At 56.4% G+C, this 20,934-nt stretch overlaps 1 protein-coding gene across 1 annotated transcript in view; it reads left to right on the forward strand.

Annotated features, from left to right (window-relative positions):
- Positions 1–7,918: 7,918 nt before the first annotated feature.
- Positions 7,919–20,934, forward strand: part of GLP1R (glucagon like peptide 1 receptor) — a 37,575-nt gene continuing 24,559 nt past the window's right edge. The window contains exons 1-3 of the mRNA XM_060162786.1: positions 7,919–7,996; positions 15,244–15,340; positions 16,367–16,474. Of these exons, the coding sequence (XP_060018769.1) occupies positions 7,919–7,996; positions 15,244–15,340; positions 16,367–16,474 (283 nt within the window). The remainder of the gene's footprint in view (positions 7,997–15,243; positions 15,341–16,366; positions 16,475–20,934) is intronic.

Here is a 20,934-nt window from a genome sequence, read left to right on the forward strand (position 1 = left end):
AAAGTTGAGGCCATCTGCTTTAGGGGACAAAGGAAAATAGCAGAAGAACCAGGGTGAGAGCCCAGGACTTCCCACACCTGACCGGGGCTTTTCCCCTAAACCAGGCAGTAGTCGGGAGCCTGCAAGGGAACTTGCTCCTCAGTGCCTGACGGTACTGTACGTTCGTGGAACTTTTGTTTGTTGGTTTGCTTTTCAGGTTTAATTCACTGACTTTTCTTGTGTATAAGCACCATGAGGTGGCCGCCCCCGGACACTCTGGTGTGGGTAAGTGAGTTCCTGAATGGGAGACGTAGGGAACAGTCTCTTTCCAGAGGTCACAGCTATGGCTCTTGGGCGTGATACTGAAGGGGCCTCGGCAAAGCTGACAGAGCTGGCAGAGACCTGCCATCAGCAGCAGCTTCCTGGGCACAGGGGCCGAGACGATGCCCAGGGCAGGGCGGAGCAGGGCGGGCAGGGGTGAGGCTCGTTAGCACAGAGCCGCAGTGTCGTGGCATGTGTGGGGCTTGCTGGTCTCCTTCCCCCAGCAGTCCTGCCGCACCAGGGTTACGAAAACCGTGGTCAGGATGAAGGCCCTGGGGATGGCAGTGGGTACCTCTCGGGCCACCTGACATCCAGACCGACAGGACTGCTGTAGTCCCCGATGGTTACAATCACCTTGAACATGGTCTACTGGCCAGCCTAGGTCTGCTTTTGAACGAGCATGATCTTTAGAACCTTGTTCTTGAGGGGCATCCCCAGAAAAGTGTCAAAGATCTCAAACTCCTCGGGGGACAGAGAGAAGAGACTTGATGTTCGTGTCCTGGACACAGGCAACCTGGCTTGACGATGCGGACACACTCCTTGTCCTCGATTTGCCTTCACGAGCTCAGGGGCCTTAAGCCTGCTGTTGACCACACTGAGACTGCAGCCCAGCTGCTGCCGAAGCCTCCATAGCCTCTCGTTCCAGGACCCCTGGGCCTCCAGCCCCTCCCGTAGCAGCAGCAGCAGCTTTTGTCTTGGAGAAGTGTTTGTGCCTTTTTCTATGGCAAAACTGCCATGCTTGAAATTAATTCTGTGAGCCCATCTCCCCACCCCGAGGAGCTCCTCCTGAGAGCACCTGGGTGGTGGAGGACTGGACAGCTGAGCCATTAGGTGCCGGAGAGTCCCATCAGATGTGTTTGCCATCCCGTTTAGCAAATGAGCCAGAAACCAGAGCATGATTGAGTGCATGGAGAGTGAGAGCTTTCAGAACAGGGAAGGAAGTGACTCTTGGCCTCGGGAGGGAAAAAATGAAATAGACTGGGTCCTCAGAAAACGTCACCTGCCGGGCCAAGTCACTGGTCCACTTGAGGCCGGGTCTAGAGATCAGGCCACAACAACAGAGGGAGACTGTGAGCTTCCTCCAAACATAGGCCAGTCTCGAATCCTGAAGTGTTATCGTGTCACTCGTCAGAGCTAAGAGAAACAACCAGTAATGGGAGCAGAAATTTCTGGGCTATGATCCTGCGAAGGTGCAGGAGACATCGGCCGGGTCAGAGGCCCTACAGTCCTGCAGGCCCAGGTGGCTGCAGCCACTTTAAGCTGCATCCCAGGTGTGTCCTGTGAGGTCCGAGTCGAGTCGGCACTCGGAGAGTCAAGGCGTGTTGGTGCAGGTTGCTGGGAGGAGCTGGCCCGGAGGCTTTTGGGTTTTCCCTTTTACATTTGTTTTCTGTTATTCAGGAGAAGGGCGTGAGTGGGTACCACATTCCTATCATACAAAACTGAGGGCGATGAGTGTGTCAGAGAGCGTGCGATCCAGAAGGCTCCGGGTAAGAGCCGGGCGATTGCTCGTCCTTCCCTGCTTTGGGGGACTCTGCCAGGATTTACGGTGACCTTGACTCGGCTCTGGAGGTGATCCTGGCTCCTGAAAGCCAGTGGCAGCTTCCCCACCCCAGCGCGGAGCCATTCTTTTCAGAGAGAACTTGTGGGGCCTGCAGGTCCCTCCAGGGAGCATTTCCTGCCCCGGTCTTTGAGGCCCGTGACTGGCTGGTTTGAAGGATGCTACGAGAGGGGACCAGCTGGGGAGAGTTTCTAAGAAAGAGGCTGTTGCCCGTGGGCCGGGTAGCCTGTCAGCTGGGGACACCTCTTATTTGAGACCTGGGTTGACAGTTTCATGTCTCATTTTGGTCACAGTGGGTTTCTCCACCGTGACGCCATGACGAGGCGCTGAAAGGCTACGGGGAGAAGGCCTGTGCGATCCTTCCTCTTCACTTGATTTCCAAACGTGTGAAGTTTGGCGCGTTTCCTCTTTTCCTGCAGAGCTTTAATTCTGTGAAGGGGCAGTGTGGGCTCTGTCATAACCTACCCCCCCACCCCACCTTCTCTCCGGAGAAAAGGCAAACAGGTGGGAACAGCTGTGGGTGAAGGCTAGTGAGAGATGGACAAACAAGAGCCGCGGCCACGCCATCCAGCATCCCCTTTGCGATGCTGCCGTCCACTGACGAAGGGGAGGAGGAGATGGGCCCAGAGTGAGGGGTCTCATTCACCTTCTCACAGCCACAAAGAGGGGACCTCCACAAGGCCTCTGCCTGGGCTAACCAGCCCTGCCCCCAGGGACGCACACCGGCTGTGTCTGTCGGGTAGATTAACTGCGGTGACAGTCAGCTCCCCAGTCTCAGTGGCTTAACACCATGCAATCCAGGGCAGGTCAGCAGGAAACTCTGCTCCATGCTGTCATCCAGGGACCCAGGCTCCTTCTGTCTTGTGGGCCTTGGAATTCTCCACTGGATCATCTGTGTCCAGCTGGTTGATGGGGGAGGAGAGGGTGTGGAGGATTGTGTGGGAGGTTTTATGGGCCAAGCCTGGAGAGAACCTAGACCACTTTCCTCCCCAATCCCCTGGCCACGCTAAACACCAAGGGAGACTGGGAAACGTGGTCTCCGTGTGTTATAGTTTGAATGGTGTCCCCCCGCAAAAGGTATCTCGAAGTCCTAACGCTCAGTACCTTAGAATGTGACCTTGTTTGGAAATAGGGTCTTTACAGAGGTAATCAAGTTAAAATGAGGTCATTAAGGTGGACCCTAATCCAGTATGACCAGCATCCTAATACAAAAGGGAAATTTGGACGCAGAGATGTACACAGAGGGAAGACAATGTGAAGACACGGGGAGAATGCCATCTACAAGCCAAGGATGCCTGAGGCTACCAGGAGCTGGGAGAGGGGCCTGGAGCAGATTCTTCCTCTGAACTCTCAGAAGGAACCAACCCCGACGACACCTTGATTTCAGACTTCCAGCCTCCAGAACTGTGAGACAATACATTTCTATTGTTTAAGCCACCTAGTTTGTGGTGCTTTGTTATAGCAGCTCCAGGAAACAAACGCACACCAGATTTGGGGAGCATCCAGCCAGCTCTGCTACGCAATCTTCTTGTTAAAAGGAAGGGGACAGATGGCTCCTAGGGCAACACCTGCCCCCTCACTCGTTCTACCACTCTCACTAAGCTCCCCTCTGCACGACCCTCTCCCTCCCCTGGGTTTTCTCTCACCTGCTTCCCACTGCTGACACTAATCCCTCCCAGGGGAGACAGAAGGAGCCCCAGTCATTTCTGGCCGGAGTCCCCAAGTGGAGAAGAGAGAGGAATTTTGCTGTTCTCACCTCAATTGCTTTCTCTTCCTTGCTCCACTAACCCTGCCCGCACTTTGTTGAGTGACCTCAAGCAAATCCCCTGACTCTTGTGGGACTCAGTTTCCCTCCCTGTAAAGTGGGAGCAATCACACTGACTTCTCCCTCAACAGAAGAGTCAGTTAGGAAACCGATGCTGTGATACTTTGTGCTGCATCCGCCCAAGAGAGCAATAATCACTGTAGCTCAAGAGGCTATAAATCCTCCCCAGCTGACTGCCCAGAGCTGAACAGGACCCAGCACCTGGCAGGCTCGGCTGGGCTGGAGGATGGAGGGCAGCGATAGAGGCACTGCACAGGGGGGAAGGGCCTCTTGGGTCCAGCTAGCCTCCCCCCTCCCCCAGACCTGGGGGACTGGGCTGTAGCCACCTGGACCGGGAAGGGATGGCCTGAGCTGGAGCCCTGGGCATTAGCAGCCATACCTGCTGCCTTGCTGAGACCTGGCTCCGCTGGGGCAGTGACAGCTGGGAAGAGGGAGGGCCATGGGGAATAACAGTGGTGGCAGCGTTAACACTGCCATTTGCCGAGGACTTAGGAGTGCCAGATTCTGGGCAAGTGCTGCTTCTGATCGTCCAACAATCCTGTGAGGTGTGACTGTGGTTGTGCAATCAGTGTGCGAGGTCTGGGAGGGTCGCATCCAGGCTCTCTCAGGCTATCTTGACCTATCTTGGGTTAGTTACTCCACTGCTTTGCACTTTGGGGTCCTCCGTTGTAAAATGGGGAGAAAAGTGATCCCACTTCACAACCCAGGGTTGTGGAGCAGAGGACAGGGTTGCAAGAAGAGAAGCAGGAAGTGGTGGGGTGGAGCCCTTGCCTCGGGGCATCCCTTGGTGACATTCTCCTTCACTCCGGGAGCTGCTGACAGCCACATTCCCCTGGCTCCTGGCAGAACAGATTCCTGGGCCTGCTCCTGTGGTCTCTGTCTCCTCCTAGCAAACCTTCAGACTCTCCAGGCGATGACTAGGGTGAGGGCGATGGTGAGCATTAAATGGAATAACACTCACGAGGCTCCTGGAACACTGCCCGGCTCAAGGCAAGTACTCAGTAAACATTGGCCTTTATTATTATCCCCATTTTACAGACTGTGAGACCAAGGCTCAGAGATGTTCAGTGAGTGATTGAGCTGGATTTGAACCCAGGACTGACAGAGCTTAAGATCTGTGTGTAGGGGTGTGTGTGTGTGTGTGTGTGTGTGTGTGTGTGTGTGTGTGTGTGTCTGTGTGCACGGGCGCATGTGTATTTATACTAGGCTAGAAGATTTTGGCTCTTTCCTCATCTAGTCCACCAGAATGGGGATATGGTCTTGAACTTTGGAAAATAAACAAGCTTCTTAGGAACCTGGAGCTTGGAAAGAAACCTGAACTATATGGACAAGAGACACCTGTCCTTCTTAGCAGTTTTTTCTTTTCTCCCCATCCCACCCTCTTTTTTCCCTCTACTTAGCCCCTCCCTCCCTCCTCACCCTTCCCCCAAGTGAAAGACTCCTTTCTGCCCACTGGCCAGGTCTTCCCACTGAGGAGAGGGTCCCCTCATCCAGGAGCAAAGGAGGTGGGGAGGCCTGCTCTGGGGTCTGTCTCCACAGGTCCAGGGCCTTTACAGCATCTTTTCCTCAGGTGCACACATCAGTTGCTCCCATTCCCATTTCTGAAAATAACCTGAAAACCAAGTTCTCTTAGTGGAAGCTGAGGGTACCCCACTTTAGGGCCATGGGAGAAGCTTTGGGCATAGGGGTTAGGAGCCAGACCCAGAGGTCTGGGCTGAGGAGGAAGGACCCACAGGGGAGGGCTCCCAAGACGGGCTGGCAGAGCTGGAACCTGTCCCCTCTCCTGCACCAGCCTTCGGGGCAGGTGGACCTAGGGTGAAAGCCAGCATTGCTCTCTGAGAAGCTCATCTGTTATCCCTGAGCCTCAGTCTCCTCATCCATAAAACGGGTATAATAGTACTTGGTCCTCAGACTTGAGGAGATAAGGGCACACTAAGCATTCGGCAGCACCTGGCCCAGAGAGGGAACTCAGTACGTGGTACTGATAGCGATTGTTTTTGTTCATGGTTAGTGTTAGTCTAGAGAGCGGTATTCCAGCCCTTCCATTCCTATCCCTCTGAGGATACGGACTGCATCACCACTTTATGCCCAGGACCTAGTTCAGTGTGTGGCTCATGGCAGGTGTTCAACTGATATTTATTAAGTGTAATTTGGAGGTTGATAATTTCATGGTAAAGACTCAGTTCTAGCCCCTTATTTTCCTCTCTCCTCTCCTCTTCTCCCCAACCCCCAGCCCTCATATAGCAGAGCCTGCAAGTCATTTGTCTAGCTGTCTGTCTGTCTGTCTGTCTATCTGTCTGTCTATCTGTCTGTCTATCTATCTATCTATCTATCTGTCTATCTATCTATCTGTCTATCTATCTATCTGTCTGTCTATCTATCTATCTATCTGTCTATCTATCTATCTATCTATCTATCTATCTATCTATCTATCTATCTATCTATCTTGCCTTCTTCTAGAGTAATACAAGCCCTAATATTTAACCTTGCCAGTGACTGTTTGGAATTAAGGGTACTCTCCCAGCCTCCTTCAAAGCTAACCGTGCCCATGTGTCTGAGGGGGGACCATGGGGTGTGGAATTGATGGCTGCGTCTTTCAGGATGTGTCCTTACTGGCGGAGGTGCGCCCATCTTCCCTTTACTCCTTCCTGCTGGCTGGAATTTGCACCCATCTTCCCTTTCCTCCTTCCTGCTGGCTGGAATTTGCACCCATCTTCCCTTTCCTCCTTCCTGCTGGCTGGAATTTGCATCCATCTTCCCTTTCCTCCTTCCTGCTGGCTGGAATTTGAATATCATGGCCAGAGTTGGAGCAGCCACCTTGGATCATTAGATTGAAGCCCTGAACCATGAGAATGGTGGAAACTGAAAGAGCTGGAGACCCTAATGGTCAGGGAGCCTTTGCTCCAGCCCTGGGCTGAACCTCTGGCCTTGCTTTACATAACAGAGCCCTTGGTTATGCCACTGTTATTAGGGGTTTTCTGTCACTCGAAGCCTAAGTGGCACATAAGGTGACTTTTAGACTGACTTCTGGGTAGAGGAGGGAACAAATGACTCTCAGGTAGTGAGAGGGAGCTTGCAGGACAGGAAGACCTCTCTTGGCAAATGGGAGCCCCTGGTTCCTCCCACTGGAGGCCTCCTCCCCCCTCCCCCTCCCCCTTCCTCCCCTCCTCGGTGCTCTGAGATTTGAGAAGTCCTGTTCTCTCCCTGAGGGGCAGCTACTCCATCAGCTGCTCCCTTTCCCTTTGGAATGGTCCAGACATGCCCCGTGGTAGGTCAAAGCTGAGCGCTGCTGCCCACCCCGCTTCCTAATAGTGACATCAAAGTTCTTTTGGGAGAGGGGTGTAATTCCCTTTTCCCACTGGCATTCCACACTGGCTTTAGGGAACAGAAAGTCAGTGCCTTCTTAGCACTGTCTTCCACAGCCCGGGTGAGGGTGAACCTGTGTCCCACCCTACTCCCTGGCCTGCACTGCGTTGGGGGTTGAGGGGGGTGTTACAAAGGCAGGTATAATACAGAGCCTCCACGAAGCAGGGAGACAGAGACGCAGGAGGCACAGAGGACAGCCTTGGGCACACGTTATCCCAGGGACACGGGGGTTATAAGAGCCCCAGTGATTCAGAGCAGGGGCCATGGGGGCTGCGGGAGTCGGGGGACCTTCTAGACCCTCCCCACCGGCAGGGCTCCATTGATCCATTTGTCATTGTCCCCCCAACCTTGGTTGTCCCAGGGCTGCCTTCGGGACAGAACCCGGGAATAAGGAGAGGTCTTGGGGACCGGGTAACCCCTCCGGGTGGATCTGTCTTACTCGCCACTCCCAGCTCTTGGGGTTACACTTTTCGAAAGGGGTTTGACTGGCGGTGTGACCTTGGCCAAGTCCCGTGCACTTCTCCACCTCAGTTCCCTACGGTGTATCCTGGACAGCTGGGGGGTGGTTTGGCTTTCTTTAGCGGGGGGATCCGGGAGGAAGGCCGTCTGTGGGGTGGGGGCGGCCCGGCTCCTGCACTGCCCGAACCCGAGCGGCGCCAGCCCAGAGCGCAGGGCCCGGGACCTCCGGTCCGGAGGTGGCCGGGCCCAGGGGCCTCCGCGGGCGGGGGCGGAAAGCCGGGACCCACCCGGCCCCTCCTGCGGGCGGGGCGGCCCAGCGCCGGCTCCTCCCCCGCGCCCGCGCCGCCCGGGCTCAGTGGCGTGCGCGGTGCCGCAGGTGGCAGCGATGGCCCAGTCCTGAAAGCCCTGCCATGGCCGGCGCCCCCGGGCCGCTCCGCCTGGCGCTGCTGCTGCTCGGGGCGGTGGGCAGGGCCGGCCCCCGCCCCCAGGTGAGACCCGCGGGCCCCGGGGCGGGGGAGGCGGCGGCGTGGGCTGCTGCGGGCGCGGCGTCCGGGCAGCGGCGGCTGCGACTTGAGCGAAACTCCGCGACCGCGGGCGGCGGGAACCCAAGCCTCGGGGAGTGGGACCTGGAGAGTTGGGTGTCGGAGGTGGGGTCTCGGACGGCGGACGCCTCCCGCAGCCCCGGCCAGGCGCCCCCTTCCTGGCCGCCCGGGCCCCTCTGCCGGGCCACCGGCTGTCCCGCGGCCGCCGTGCGCTGACTTCTGCGCCGCATCTCCCCCCGACCACTTTCCCAACTCCGTCTGCCGCAAACGCGTGCCGGCGGCCCGGCCACAGCGCGAGCTCCCCGACCTCCCCTTTTCCACTGTGCCCCAGGCCCCTCCCCGCCGTGCCCCGCTCACTGTCAAAGAGCCCCTGGGAAGGCAGAGAGGCCTGGGCGTGGACCCCCAGCTCTATCCCCCCCCACCAGCCCCCCAGCACAGCCTTTGACTCATAGCCCCAGGTACCCTAAGGTGGCAACTTGCTGTCCTTCCCCCTGACCTCCCAGCTGGAACTCGAGAGCCACCCCTGTCCCCAGCTCCGCGCCAAGGCAAACGCTAGAAGGCTCCCTGCTCCTCTAGAAGCAGGCAGGCCTCCCCTCACACACTCGCCTGACACACCCCCATTTTGACCCCCTTGGTGGTCAACATGCACCAGAGCCCATACTGGGACACGTGGAGACACCTTGGCCTCCTGGGTGCCCTTGGAGGGCTGACCACAGGTGGACCCCTGCAGCCCCTCTCTGCCTTTCCTGCCTCCAGGCTCCTGGGCTGGGGGCTGTGGTCAGCCTGCTTTAGGAGAGAGGAGTTGTCCAGAGATGCTGTGAGATGCTTGAGCAGCGAGGAGGTGCAGGCTTTCCTGTGCCAGAGAGCCGTGTCTTCCCGTGACCTCCCACTCTCACCCCCAGACCTGAAGAGCTTTGGGGAGGGGCTTTCACGGGCCTTGAAATTTGTCCCAGCGCAGGTGGAAGGCGGGAGGAGGGGTCTTTGATGAGTGCCGACTCCACCCCTGGCTGAGAATCCAGATGTGGACAGATATGCCTCCCAGCTAAGGTGCCAGCCCTTCTTCAGCCCCCACGTTTTTTTCCAGTCTCATTCCCTCCCTCTCCCCGTCCCCAGCCCAGCTACTGCCCCCAGCTGCAGGAGGCATCTCCTTCCACACCACTGTCCCCCCGACGCTCAGCCAGACTTTGGCTTCCCTGGTGTGCGTGGGATCTTTTGGGAGCCAGAACTGCAGACCCACTACCTGCTTCTCTCTCGCCTTTATCTCCTCCTCCAGCTGGGGCAGGGTTGGGGCGGAAGGCTCTGCTGCCTGGTCCCATCCTGCTCCAGGCCATTTGCAGACTGGCTTTGGATTAAGGGAAGAGGAGAGGTTCTGAATGCTGCCTGTCTTCTCCCCAGAGTTCCTTTGCCCAGAGGAGTCAGGCTCCTTGAACCTGCCCTTTCTTCCCACCCCTCATTCCTCAGCCCTGGGCCAAAAGCCCAATATCCTGGGGCCATAACAGTCCTGGGGTGACAGAGAAGGGCAGGATGAGCCAGGCTGTGAGCAGAGAGGGGGAGCTTCGGGGGTTGCCCTGCTGTGAGCATCCCTGACCCGTGGAGATCTGAGTGACAGGCTTTGAGGTCAGACTGCAGTAATTGCGACACAACCTCATGCCCGCGTGTGACTCTAAACAATGGTGGATTCTGTATTCTATTTTCTGTTCATGAGATCAGCAAGACTAGGTTGCTCCCTTCATGTCACTGCCGGTGGGGACGAATCTCAGAAAAGGAGGGTTCCCTGTGTAAGGTGAACCCAGCAGTCCAGGAACAGAGAGGACAAAGGGGTGTGGGGCTGGGCTGGTGCCTAATACCTGCTCACCCAAGTGGGACTGAAGGGAAAATGGAGTGAGCTGCCCACAGTCAGGCTGGCCAGGCTGGAAGGGGGTGCCGGCAGGAGGGTGGCAGAACTGACCTCTGAAGAAGGGGACCTAGGTTACTCCTTCATTGTTGCCGGGAAGGACCACCCCCTCCCCTATAATTTTCCTCCGCAAGACCCCTGTGAGGGAGCTGGTCTACTGGGGAGACGGGCAAGACTTTGACACTCCAAATTAGAACCAGACAAAACCGGGTTCAAATATCAGGTCTGCGGTTAGCTGGTGATCTTGGGCAGGACATCTGACCATCCGGAACCTCTGTTTCCTCATCTGTAAATAGGGATCACCAGCCCTGCCCCACGGGGTAATGGAGAGGGTTGGGACGCTGGTACCCAGAAATGGCAGCTTTAGTCACTTGGGGGATCTGACCCGCTTGTCCTCGGGAATCTGGAAGCCTTCTCCAGGGCAGGGGAAGAGGGCTGGGAGGGGGGCTGTCAGAGACCCCGTGCCTCTGCACTCTAGTGAAGGGTGGATGGAGTCCAGGGTGCGCGGCGGTCACCATGGACTTTGTCCTGAGCTGGGCTCCCTCCCAAACATGGAGTCTGGTGGGGGCCAGGGCAGAGCAACCAAGAAACCACATCCTGCCCTTGGATGCCTTGCTCTGAGGAAGAACAGGCTCTCCTTAGCTGCAGCCTGCCCCTGAACAGATTCCTCTGTGCGTGTGAGATAGAGAGATACAGGATAGAGACAGGTAGAGAGAGAGAGACAGAGAGAGAGGGACCAGGGGGGAGGGGTGTGGGCTGCATGAACCCCTGTTTCTCCTCCGTACTTGGATGTGACCCTCTGTGTGACAGCCTGCCTGTGAGTCCCCGTGTATGAAACATCTCAGCATGTCATTGTGTGTCTGACAGTGTGTATGTGTTTGTGACTCCAAGTGTGATACTGCATCTATGGGAAGGTCTGTGTGTGTATGAGAGAGACATCTTAGTGTGTGAATGAGTGTCTGCCAGTGTGTGTCTGTGTGTGGGTGAGAAAAGTGTGCTTGTGACAGAGTGTGTGTCTGTTTCTCTGTACTTATGCATGTGACAGTGTGACTTTAGTATATGTCAGTCAAGGTGTGTGTGTGTGTGTACCTGACAGTCTGTGTGTTTATGTGTGGGAGAGAGACTCCGTGTCATGTCTTAGTATGTAAGCATGTGCTCCACACACGTGTGGTAATGTGTGTGACAGTGTATCCGTGTGAGGGGTCTGGTGCACGTGAGAATGTGTGTGTGGTCTTCCTTTCCCTGCCCTTCTGCTCATGTATCTGGAGTCTATAAGGAAAAAAAATGGGGCCAAGAGCCCAGGGTCCAGCAGCACCATTCCCTCCAGGTCTCAGAGGGCCTCGGGGATGGTTGGGCTCTGGAAGTTGGGCAGAGAAGAAGGAGGCAGGGGTCCTGGGAGGAGCTGCAGGGAAGATGCAGGGCTGCATCTGTTGGGAGGCGCCAGAGTTGTCATGGGAGCCCTCTTTTTCCTTTGGGGAGGCCCTCTCCCATTTTTCCCACCTTAGTGGCCTCTCTTTCCTCCTTCCTCTCAATCAAAAAGGTTACCAGAAAAGGAAAGAATCTGGTGCACTTATTCACACTGAGAAATGAAACTGCCGGAGGAATTCTTCACATTAGCAGCCAGTGTTTGGAGAAAGCGTGCCGTCCTGGGGTGTTGGAAAGCCCCTCACCCTCTCCACATCCGTCTCTTCCTGCTCTTCTTCCTTAGAACACTGCTCACTCATACAGGGCTGGATAATTCCTAAGGGTTTTCACTACTTTATCTTGCTGGATCTGTACAGGAACTCTTTGAAAAGAACGATATGCCCATTTTACAGATAAGGAAACTGAGGTCCCAGAAGATTAAAATTCGTCCCATCAGTCCCACGTTAACAGACAAAGCTGGAATTTAAACCAAGGACATGTGACTCTCTGTCCAGTGCTCTCTTCTGCCCACCACTCCTTCCTGGCATCTTCTTTGTCACCTCCTGCTTCCTTGCCAAACACCTGGATCTGAGAGACACCCTCTCCTTACTGTAAACTCCGCCCCAGGCATTGCCCCCATTTGCCTTTACCCCCCCCATCAGAGAACTCCCATGAAGCCTGGTGAGTCCTGATTCTAAAAACTGCCAAGCTGCCCTCACCCTGGTCCGCTGGGCCCCCCACTGCTGCCCTGATCTCCTGGCCAGCTCTGCTGCCTCTGAGGGGCAGGGGCCTCCACCACTGCATCCTCCCCACCACTTACCACCCCCAGCCCCTCCTCACCAGGCCTGGAGTGGGGACTCACATCACAGGAGGATGAAATGGGTCTGAGGCTGGTGGGCAGGGCCTTGCCCCTCCTCACGGTTCCTTGCCCTTGGGCATGGAGGCTTTGCTAATGGCTATGTTGCAGCTGGAAGATGCCACAAATTAAGCAGGATGATTGGTCCTTGGCAGGAAAATATGCTCCTTTCTTCCTGCTGGGAGTTTGTTGTTCCTGGAAATGAGGGAGGGGTGGGACCCGGACTCCCCGGGAAGCCTGGCCGCCCGGTCTGCTCTGCCGTCTCCTGTCAACAGCAGAAATCGAAGACAGCTGCCATTGACTGTGGATTTTCCACGTGCCAGGGGCCCTTCTAAGCATTAACTCACTTAATGCTCACGGGGAGGCAGGGACTATCGTTATTCCCAATTTGTGCAGGTGTGAGCTCAGGCTAGAAGTTAAAACTGTTGCACAAGGTCACAAACTTAATTTACCGGAGAGCCAGGGTCAGGCCTGGCTCTGAGCCCAAAGCCAGGGCTATTCACGCTTCTCTGTGTAACTGTATTCCCCTGAGCCCCTGGGCCCTGCTGCACCGGGTGACCCCAGCCTCGTTCCAGACTGGAGCCTCACATCTGTCCCAGGTCCTGCCTACTGCTCTCTCCCTGGCCCAGAAAATTCTCCTGAACATCAGTCCAAGGCTGTCTTCTGCTCGCTTACCAGAGCACCGACGTCCCCACTTCTGCCCCTTCGTTCCTGCTGGGTCCTCCTGCTGAAATGCCTACCCTCTGCCCTTGCTGGGCCCAGTCTCTCCCTACACCCCTTCCCTCCGCCAACCCCAGCTTACAATCCCCGGCGTCCCCCAGGGCTCTCAAGTCTTCACCGAGCCCTGCCCCAGCCATTCCCTGAGCACTTTCACCGCTGCCTTCTCTGCTGTGTCCTGAAGAGCATTTACTCCCACCCGATCCCCGAGTAGCCTGGGGACTCTCTCAGGCCAAGGCTCTGGCCTTCATCTCTGCGCTCCCCATGTTCCCCCAGTCCCTCCCCCCACCCAGAGCCTGGCACACTATTACTTCCATAAACGCCAGGTGGGGAGAGGCCAGAGGTCTGGTAGTTCGTGTGTTTGGGCAGGGGGGGTGCGGTGAGCAGTATTTGGAGAACTTCAGCTGGGGCAGGAGGCAGACGGTGGACCCCTGTTGTCAGGAAGCTGTCTCAGGGGGGACACAACCCCTGTTCTTAAGGAGCCCCAGCCTGAGGGCGACACAGCCCTGCCCTCAGGGAGCCCCCGTCTGAAGATAGTTTCTTGTCCGAGGCTCTGCTCCGAGCAGGTGACAGGGCTGCTTCTGTCTCGAGGCTCTCCGGGGCGCTGGTGGCCAGGCTGGCTTCCTGGTGCTGTCCTTTGCCTTTCTCGCCACCCTGAGACTTCTGGTTTCCCATGGGCTTCCTAGTCCGCGCTCCCTGCCCCAGACACACCTTCTGCCCCAGTTCCCAGCAGTGACCTTGCTTGCTGCCTGCTTTCCTCCTAGAGAGATCAGGTGGGATTTCTCCCTGGTCTCCCTGCCCTGACCACCAGCACCTGCTGCATTCCGGGGAGGAGAAGGAAGGCGGGTGGGGGTCGGGGGGTGGATCCACCAGGACTGGCACTAGTGAAAACTGCGCTGACCCCTCAGTTGTGGCTAAAATTGACACTGCCTTCGCTGTGGGGTTTGATTCCTTATTTATTTGTTTAACAAATACACTTGACCTTTGCGCTCAGAAGAGCACTGTCTTTTAGGTAGCTCTGCCTGTGGCCTCAGCACACTCACTCCAAGACTGTCCCCTTGCTTGTCAAGCGAGCTTTGTCCCCTCCCTAGGGCTTCCTGTGCCACCAGGAATGAGCCCAAGACAACCTGTGTCTTTACGGGAAGCGTCTTGTAAGCCCCAACGCAGCCCAAATCTGGGCAGGATTACCCGGAAACCAGATCCAGTGTGCTTAGGGTACCACCCGTCAAGAGTGGTGCAAACTCCCAAAATGAAGCTGTTTTCATTTCAGCACGCATGTATATTTTTGTGATTTCCAAAAGCGAAATTTTGTTTTAAATTATGTATAGGTCCTGAATTTTATACAAGGGGCTCCCTGGTCATCTGTGTGTCTGAAGGCTCTAAAGGAGGAATATTTATAATCTTAAGCCTGTTCAGGAAAAAATACAAATAAAAAAGAAACATAGTCCCAAGACATATCTAAAGAAGTACCCGAAAAGGTCTGGGCGTGGATAATTCTCACCTGGGTGCATCTGCTTGGGTCTCTGCTAAAAAGCCAGTTCTGTTACCTTATCTGTTCACAGAGAGGGGGACCCCTCCCATTGCAGACCCAGTCTCTGTGTTCTGGAACTTTCCTGACCCCTTCACCCCATGTCCTCAGGACTTCTCCACGGTTGATAGAGCTGAGACGGTGGGGGTCATGTTGACCTCCCAGGTAACGTGACTGCATTTTGCAGGAGGGATGCTAGCGGTCAGCATTACCAGCGCTGAATCCCACCTCAGCCCACACCTTCCACTGCTGCGTCACAGGCACTGATCTGGGAGACTCCAGGTCCTAGCCTTAGCTCTGCTCCTTGGGGTGCTGTGTGACCTTGACTGAGCCCCTCTCCCACTCTGGGCCTGCGTGTTGCCTTCGAGACTGGTGGATGAAAGTGTGAGAACCTCGCGGGAAGGCTGACTGGGTGCTGGAAAGGAGCCCGTGGCAGTCACAAGCCCAGGGCCCTCAGGAACGCTCTCTGCTGGGTGAGGGCAGATGAAACCATGAATGAGACACACGCCCAGCCCGTGGCCCTTCCCCCACTCACCCCCAACAGTGTCCTTTCAGTAGCCACTGGCTGGACATTTACTACACCCCAGGCTGTGCCCTGGGAGGGATAAAGATACAAAAACATCCACCTGGAGCCCCTCTTTGTGTTGTCACCCTCTTTCAGAGATGGCTAAAGTCTGTGGAGTTTGGGGCTCTAAGGTCCCCTGGACATCAAGAAACCAAGTGTGTGTGTGGGGTTGGGCATAAAAGAGAGGTTGGTTGGACCTAAGGGGCCCCCTTTTCTTTCTTCTCCCCAGGGTGCCACCGTGTCCCTCTCTGAGACAGTGGAGAAATGGCGAGAATACCAACGCCAGTGCCAGCGCTTCCTGACCGAGGCTCCGCCCCCAGCCACAGGTGAGTGCGCCCAACCAGCTCTCCACGGCGTTGGGAGGCCCCGCGCCTGGCTGGGCATCATTCGCCTCTCTAGGACCCCTCATCTCCCCTGTGCCTGGGGGTGCGGCCTCGTTGCTGCTGTGCTCCCCCTCGCCCCTGGCTGGGGCCCCTCAGGAGCAGACACCTGGCCTTTCTATTCTGCCTCCTCCTCAGCACTTCCCAGCCTGTGCCGGGGCAGGAGGCCCAACGCACGTACTTATGGTAATAAACGTTTAGGGGGAGTGACGTACAGAAAGGACTGGAGGACACGGGGAGCGGGAAGGGTAAGCTGTGACAAAGCGAGAGAGAGGCATGGACATACATACACTACCAAATGTAAAATAGATAGCTAGTGGGAAGCAGCCGCATAGCACAGGGAGATCAGCTCGGTGCTTTGTGACCGCCTGGAGGGGTGGGATAGGGAGGGTGGGAGGGAGACGCCAGAGGGAGGGGATATGGGGATATATGTATACATATAGCTGATTCACTTTGTTATACAGCAGAAACTAACACACCATTGTAAAGCAATTACATTCCAATAAAGATGTTAAAAAAAAGAAAAAAAAGAGCAGAGGACTGATAGGCCTGTGTTCCAGTCCTGACCTGCAGTCATGACCCAGTCACCTGAGGAGGGTTCTCTTAGCCTGGAGAGCTACCGTCCCCCTCATCCGTGGTGTGTAATTTAATAACAGGCCCACGAGGATCGTTTACTGAGCACTTACTATGCTCAGTTATCTATGCTAGCTATGCTATTTGTCCCCACAAAGCCCTGTGGACTGGGGATCAACCCCATTTTCCAGGTGAGAAAACAGAGACCTTAAGTACTTTGCTGCAAGTCCCACTGCTGATAAGTGGCACCTGCTGGGTGGGAATGTGCTGGGTGGGTAGGAAGCCTCAGTGGAGGTGAGCCGAGCACAGGTTTCTGCCGGGCAGCCTCCCCGGTGGGGAACTTGGGGGGCAGTGCCCCAGCCAGGCTGGGACTCAGATGCCATCGTCCCGCTGCACCAGGCCTGTTCTGCAACCGGACCTTTGATGACTACGCCTGCTGGCCGGATGGGCCGCCGGGCTCCTTCGTGAACGTCAGCTGCCCCTGGTATCTGCCCTGGGCCAGCAGCGGTGAGTTCCCTCCCCCACCCTGTGCCCAGGAGGCTGGGGTGGGAGTGGAGTTGGCACGGGGTTCGTGCTGCCTCCTTTCCCCTGAGACGCAGCCTCCCTGCTCCGGGAGGTCTTTGGGCCTCCTCCCGGTGGTCTGCCTTTCTTTCCCTGGGGGTGGGGAGCAGTACGGGGTGGCATCCGGTGTGACCTGGGCCTGAGGCCCATCTGGCAGGTGGGGTCTGTGGGGAAATCGTGGCGTCTGACTTAAGAAAGAAATGAGCACCCTCCTGCATCAGGAAAGGAGTCAGGTAGGAACAGTTCCTGGGGGTTCGGTGTGGGGTAGGGTTACTCAGAGGTGTCATTGCTCTGATGCGTGTGTGTGTGTGTGTGTGTGTGTGTGTGTGTGTGTGTGTGTGTAATGTGTGTGTGTGTAGGTGCCGCCCACCTGGTAGTGGCCTGTAGCCACCTCCTGACTCTTCAGGGGTTCACTGCTCAGATGAACCCAGACGGGAGTAGTGATCGGGGCCTTGGTGAAGTTGCCCCCCAGGTCCTCCCCGGCTCACTCCTGTCTGCAGGGGACAGCCTGCACTGGGAAAGCTGAGGCTCTTTGGAGTACAGAGATCTACAGAGGCTGCAGGGGGAGCTCTGACTGGAGGGGGAGTTAATGTGCCCCCCAACACCCACCCACCTGTCCCAGGCACCAGGGAGGCTAACAGGAGACAAGCGCCCTTGCCTCAAAGAGCTCACGGTCTCAGGAAGGGAGAAAGGGTACTACTTTATAATAATGATGTTAAGTACCTGCTCTGTGCCCAGTCCTGCCCTAAAAGCCGAGTATTCATTTAATCTTTACAACTACCCCGTGGGTATGCTTGTTTTGTACAGATAGGGAAACTGAGGCCCCAGAAAGTTTAAGTCACTCGCTCCAGATGACGTGGTAAATGGCAGGGCCAGGATTTGAAGCCAGCCTGTGCTCTTAATTACAGTGCACCGAAGGGGCCTGAGACCAAGCAGAAACTGGCCCAGAAGCAGGTGTGATTGAGGTCATACTCTGGGAAGCTAGAGGGCTTCCTGGGAGAGGCAGCCCCTTAGCGGAACATCAGGGCACCTGGCAGGGCCCGGTGTGAGCTTCACCTCAGAACACAGGACTGGAGTCAGATGAAGCCCAGGCAGAAGTCCTGAGGAGACTCTCTCCTGCTGTTCCCTCCCAGTATACCCACCCCACCCTGAGGTGCACAGGGAGAGCCTGGGCCTGGAAAGAGGCAGGCGCCTGCATAAGACACAGAGCGGATCAGTGCCCTTCACGCAGCATTTCTGCGGCCAGCTGTAAGCACTTTACACACCTACACTCATTTAACCCTCGCAACAACCCTGCGAGGCAAGCACTCTGGTGACCCTCCCCTTTTACAGAGGAGGAAACCGAGGCACAGAGGTGCTAAGTGACTTTTCCAAGCTCACACAGCAAGTGAGTGGCAGACCCAGGAATAAGCCAAGGAGGCTGGTTTAGAGTAAGCATGTTTCACTGCTACACCAGGCTTCCTCCAGTGTGCAGGCACGTATGTGTGCATGTGTGTGTGTTCCTGTGCACGTGGCTCTGGGCATGGGGACAGGCGAGTGGCCTGGGCCTCTGCTGGCTGGGCACACCCTGAGGGAGGGCAGTGAGCTGCCTGCCCTCTCCCTGGAGATGAAAACGTCGAGTTGTACAATCTTACGGTTCTGCCTGATGCTGCTCTGAGTGGCTGTGTGAGCTTGAGTGAATTTCTAGACCTCTCTGTGCCTCAGCTTGCCATGTGGGAGATGGGATAAAGCCAGGTGATGGGGGTGTTGGGAGGATTGTAGGTTCTTGAAAAATGGTTGCTGTTAATTTCTTCCACCTACCCGACTTACCTCGTCCACTTCCCGCAATACGCACACTTTCCTTGCTCCCCAGTGGTTTGGGACTGGCTGTCTGTCCAGCTGGGGCCGGGCCTCTAGACCCCAGGGAGCCAGGCGCAGGACAGGGCCCATCACTCAGCACTAAGCTGTCCCCAGCTCTGCCTGTCGCTCGCGGCTCCATCCATCACCTTTAATTTTATTTGAGCAGGAAATAGGTCCTGGTGGTGCCCGTTTATGAGCGAACACGGTTTTATTGCTTTCTCCGTGAAGATAGCGGCCACTGTGCAGGCCCCCTGCCAGCCCCCGCCCCCCTCCCCTGACTCACCAAGCTAATTCACTCCCTTTTCTGACACGTGGCATCACAGACTCTGCCTCCCTCTCCCCTCTCTCTGAGTTAGGGAGCTGCAGAGACACCCACCGTGGGCTCCTGCAGCATAATTGCTGCCTCTGGCCTGTCCTGGCTGTTCCGCTTGGCAGAAGCTGGCCCTAGGGGCTCCCCTCACCCCCTCCCAGAGCATGGGGGAGCAGGAAGGGGGCAGTTCTGGAACTTTCTTGGGCTGATCAAGGGGGTAGACTGTGGAAAAACGTCATAGTGGGAGTTCGAAGTGGGGAGAAACAAGGGGGACGGGTCTCAGGCAGGGTCCTGGCAGAAAACACACTCAGCTGGGAATTTGAAAAGAATTTAATGGAGGGGCCACTTCAGAGGCTGGCAGGGTTAAGGGGCCAAAGAGGTACATAAAGCACCAAGGACCACAACAGTGGGAAGCTGTAGCATCCCGAGACCCGAGCGGGGCAGGAACAGCCGGAGGTGGTGATGCAGAGGCCACCAGCAGGGCAGGGCCTTGGCCGCAGAGAGGCAATGCCACTGCCAGAACCTCAGAATCAAGGCAAGAAGGGAGCAAGGGAGAAATACCCCAGCCTCTCTCTCCTTCCACCCTCCTACCTTCTGCTGGTGCCTCCCATTGGCCAAACCCAGCGGAGGGCAAAGAGCCCAAGTGATGCTGTCCACGGGGGTCAGCCTTCTGGGGTGCAGAGCAGGGAAGAAGAATGAGTGACTAGAGAAAGAATTAAATTCAGAACAATTCCCCGGGGCAGGTCTGTGTCAGGAGCTGGGGATGTCAGTGAGACCTTAGGGGTGTGTGAGTATGTGGGTGTTGGGGAGAAGGGGTGATCTTCCCCATGGGGCTGAAGAGGTCAGCTCAGGGGCCTGGGAAGTGGTGCTGAGGGAGGTCAGAGCCACCTCTTCTGCCTGGGGTGTGGCACCAGGAAGGCTTCCAGAGGGAGGTGATATCGGGACCAGGCCTGGAAGAACAGGCAGATGGAGAAGGGGGAAAAAGTGCCCTCCAGGGAGGGAGGATGTCAGGCTCAGAGATGGGGCCAGGCCAGGCCTCAGAACTATACAGTATCCCAGGGAAGCCAGCCAAGTCCTTGAATTCTGACCCCTCTAATTCAGAACTGGGGATTGCACAGAGAGGGTGGGAACAGGTGAGTCAAGGAAGGAAGGCGTTCAAAGGAGATGCCTTGCGTCCACAAGATTTTCTCTGTAAACCAGAAGGCTGGAGTGGCTTCAGAGAGCCTGTTGCCACCCGAGTGCCCTCCAGCAGCCTTGTTTAACCACAAACAGCTGATCTGCTCATTACAAATCATTCCAGTCTCATTAGCTGCACCCCCTTCTGATCCCTACCTGTTAGCTTGGTTCTAATTATAGGAGAGTCATAAAATGTTTTAAAAATTGTCTATAACTCACAGTTCTTGGAAACTCTGACAGGTGCCTCCCTTGAGCTCATACAGCAGGCCGGGGTTGCCAGAGGGAAACCGAGGCCCCAGCTTGGCCCTGGAGGAGCTCCGGCTGAGGCGGTGTCCTAAGCTCCAGCCCGCCCCCAGTGAAGGGGTACCCTTTTGAGGAATTGGTGCGGGCAGGGGCGGGGTGGCAGCAGGTCTTTCACTGTGACTCTAGTTTGAAGACCAACCAGGTACCAGGCACTTCACATGCTTTATCTCCTAATCCTCACACCACAGACCTGGGAAGTTATCAGGGTTCCCATTTTACAGATGAGGAAACTGAGACCTGGGGAGGTCTGCCCAAGGTCCCATAGCTGGTTGAGGGCAGAACCAGGATTGACCTTGAGTCTGTCGTTCAGAACCCGAGCTCCTTCTCCTAGGCTGTGATGTGATGCGTTGCCCCTCACCCCCACCCCAAGCGGACACCTTCAGTTCGAGCCCTGCCTTTGACCCTCATTCCAGCACTCTGGGGAGGGCCTATGACTGCCCGCTTTGAATCTTGGCTTCCCGGCCCAGGAGCTGGGGGCCCAGGAGCTGGGGGCCCAGGAGTCCATGCTGACCATTGCTGTTGCCAGGATGCAGGAGCTAATGGATTCATGAGCGGCTCTCCACAGCCCTGAGTGCCCGCGTCCACGTGGGAGGGCGGCTGTTAGCTTGATTACAGACGCCGCTGTGGTTTCCGGGAGGGGAAGTGTTTAATTGGGGGTTTTAGTTCCAGCACCAGGGTCTGACTTAATGAAATATCCCTAGGCCTCCTGGCATGCGGCTGGCTGCCTCCTGGTGTTGACAAGACCAGAGCCAAGCCTCTGGCTATGATCAGCAGCACC

This window comes from Lagenorhynchus albirostris, chromosome 10 (assembly GCF_949774975.1).
Source record: "Lagenorhynchus albirostris chromosome 10, mLagAlb1.1, whole genome shotgun sequence".
Classification (NCBI taxonomy): Eukaryota; Metazoa; Chordata; class Mammalia; order Artiodactyla; family Delphinidae; genus Lagenorhynchus; species Lagenorhynchus albirostris.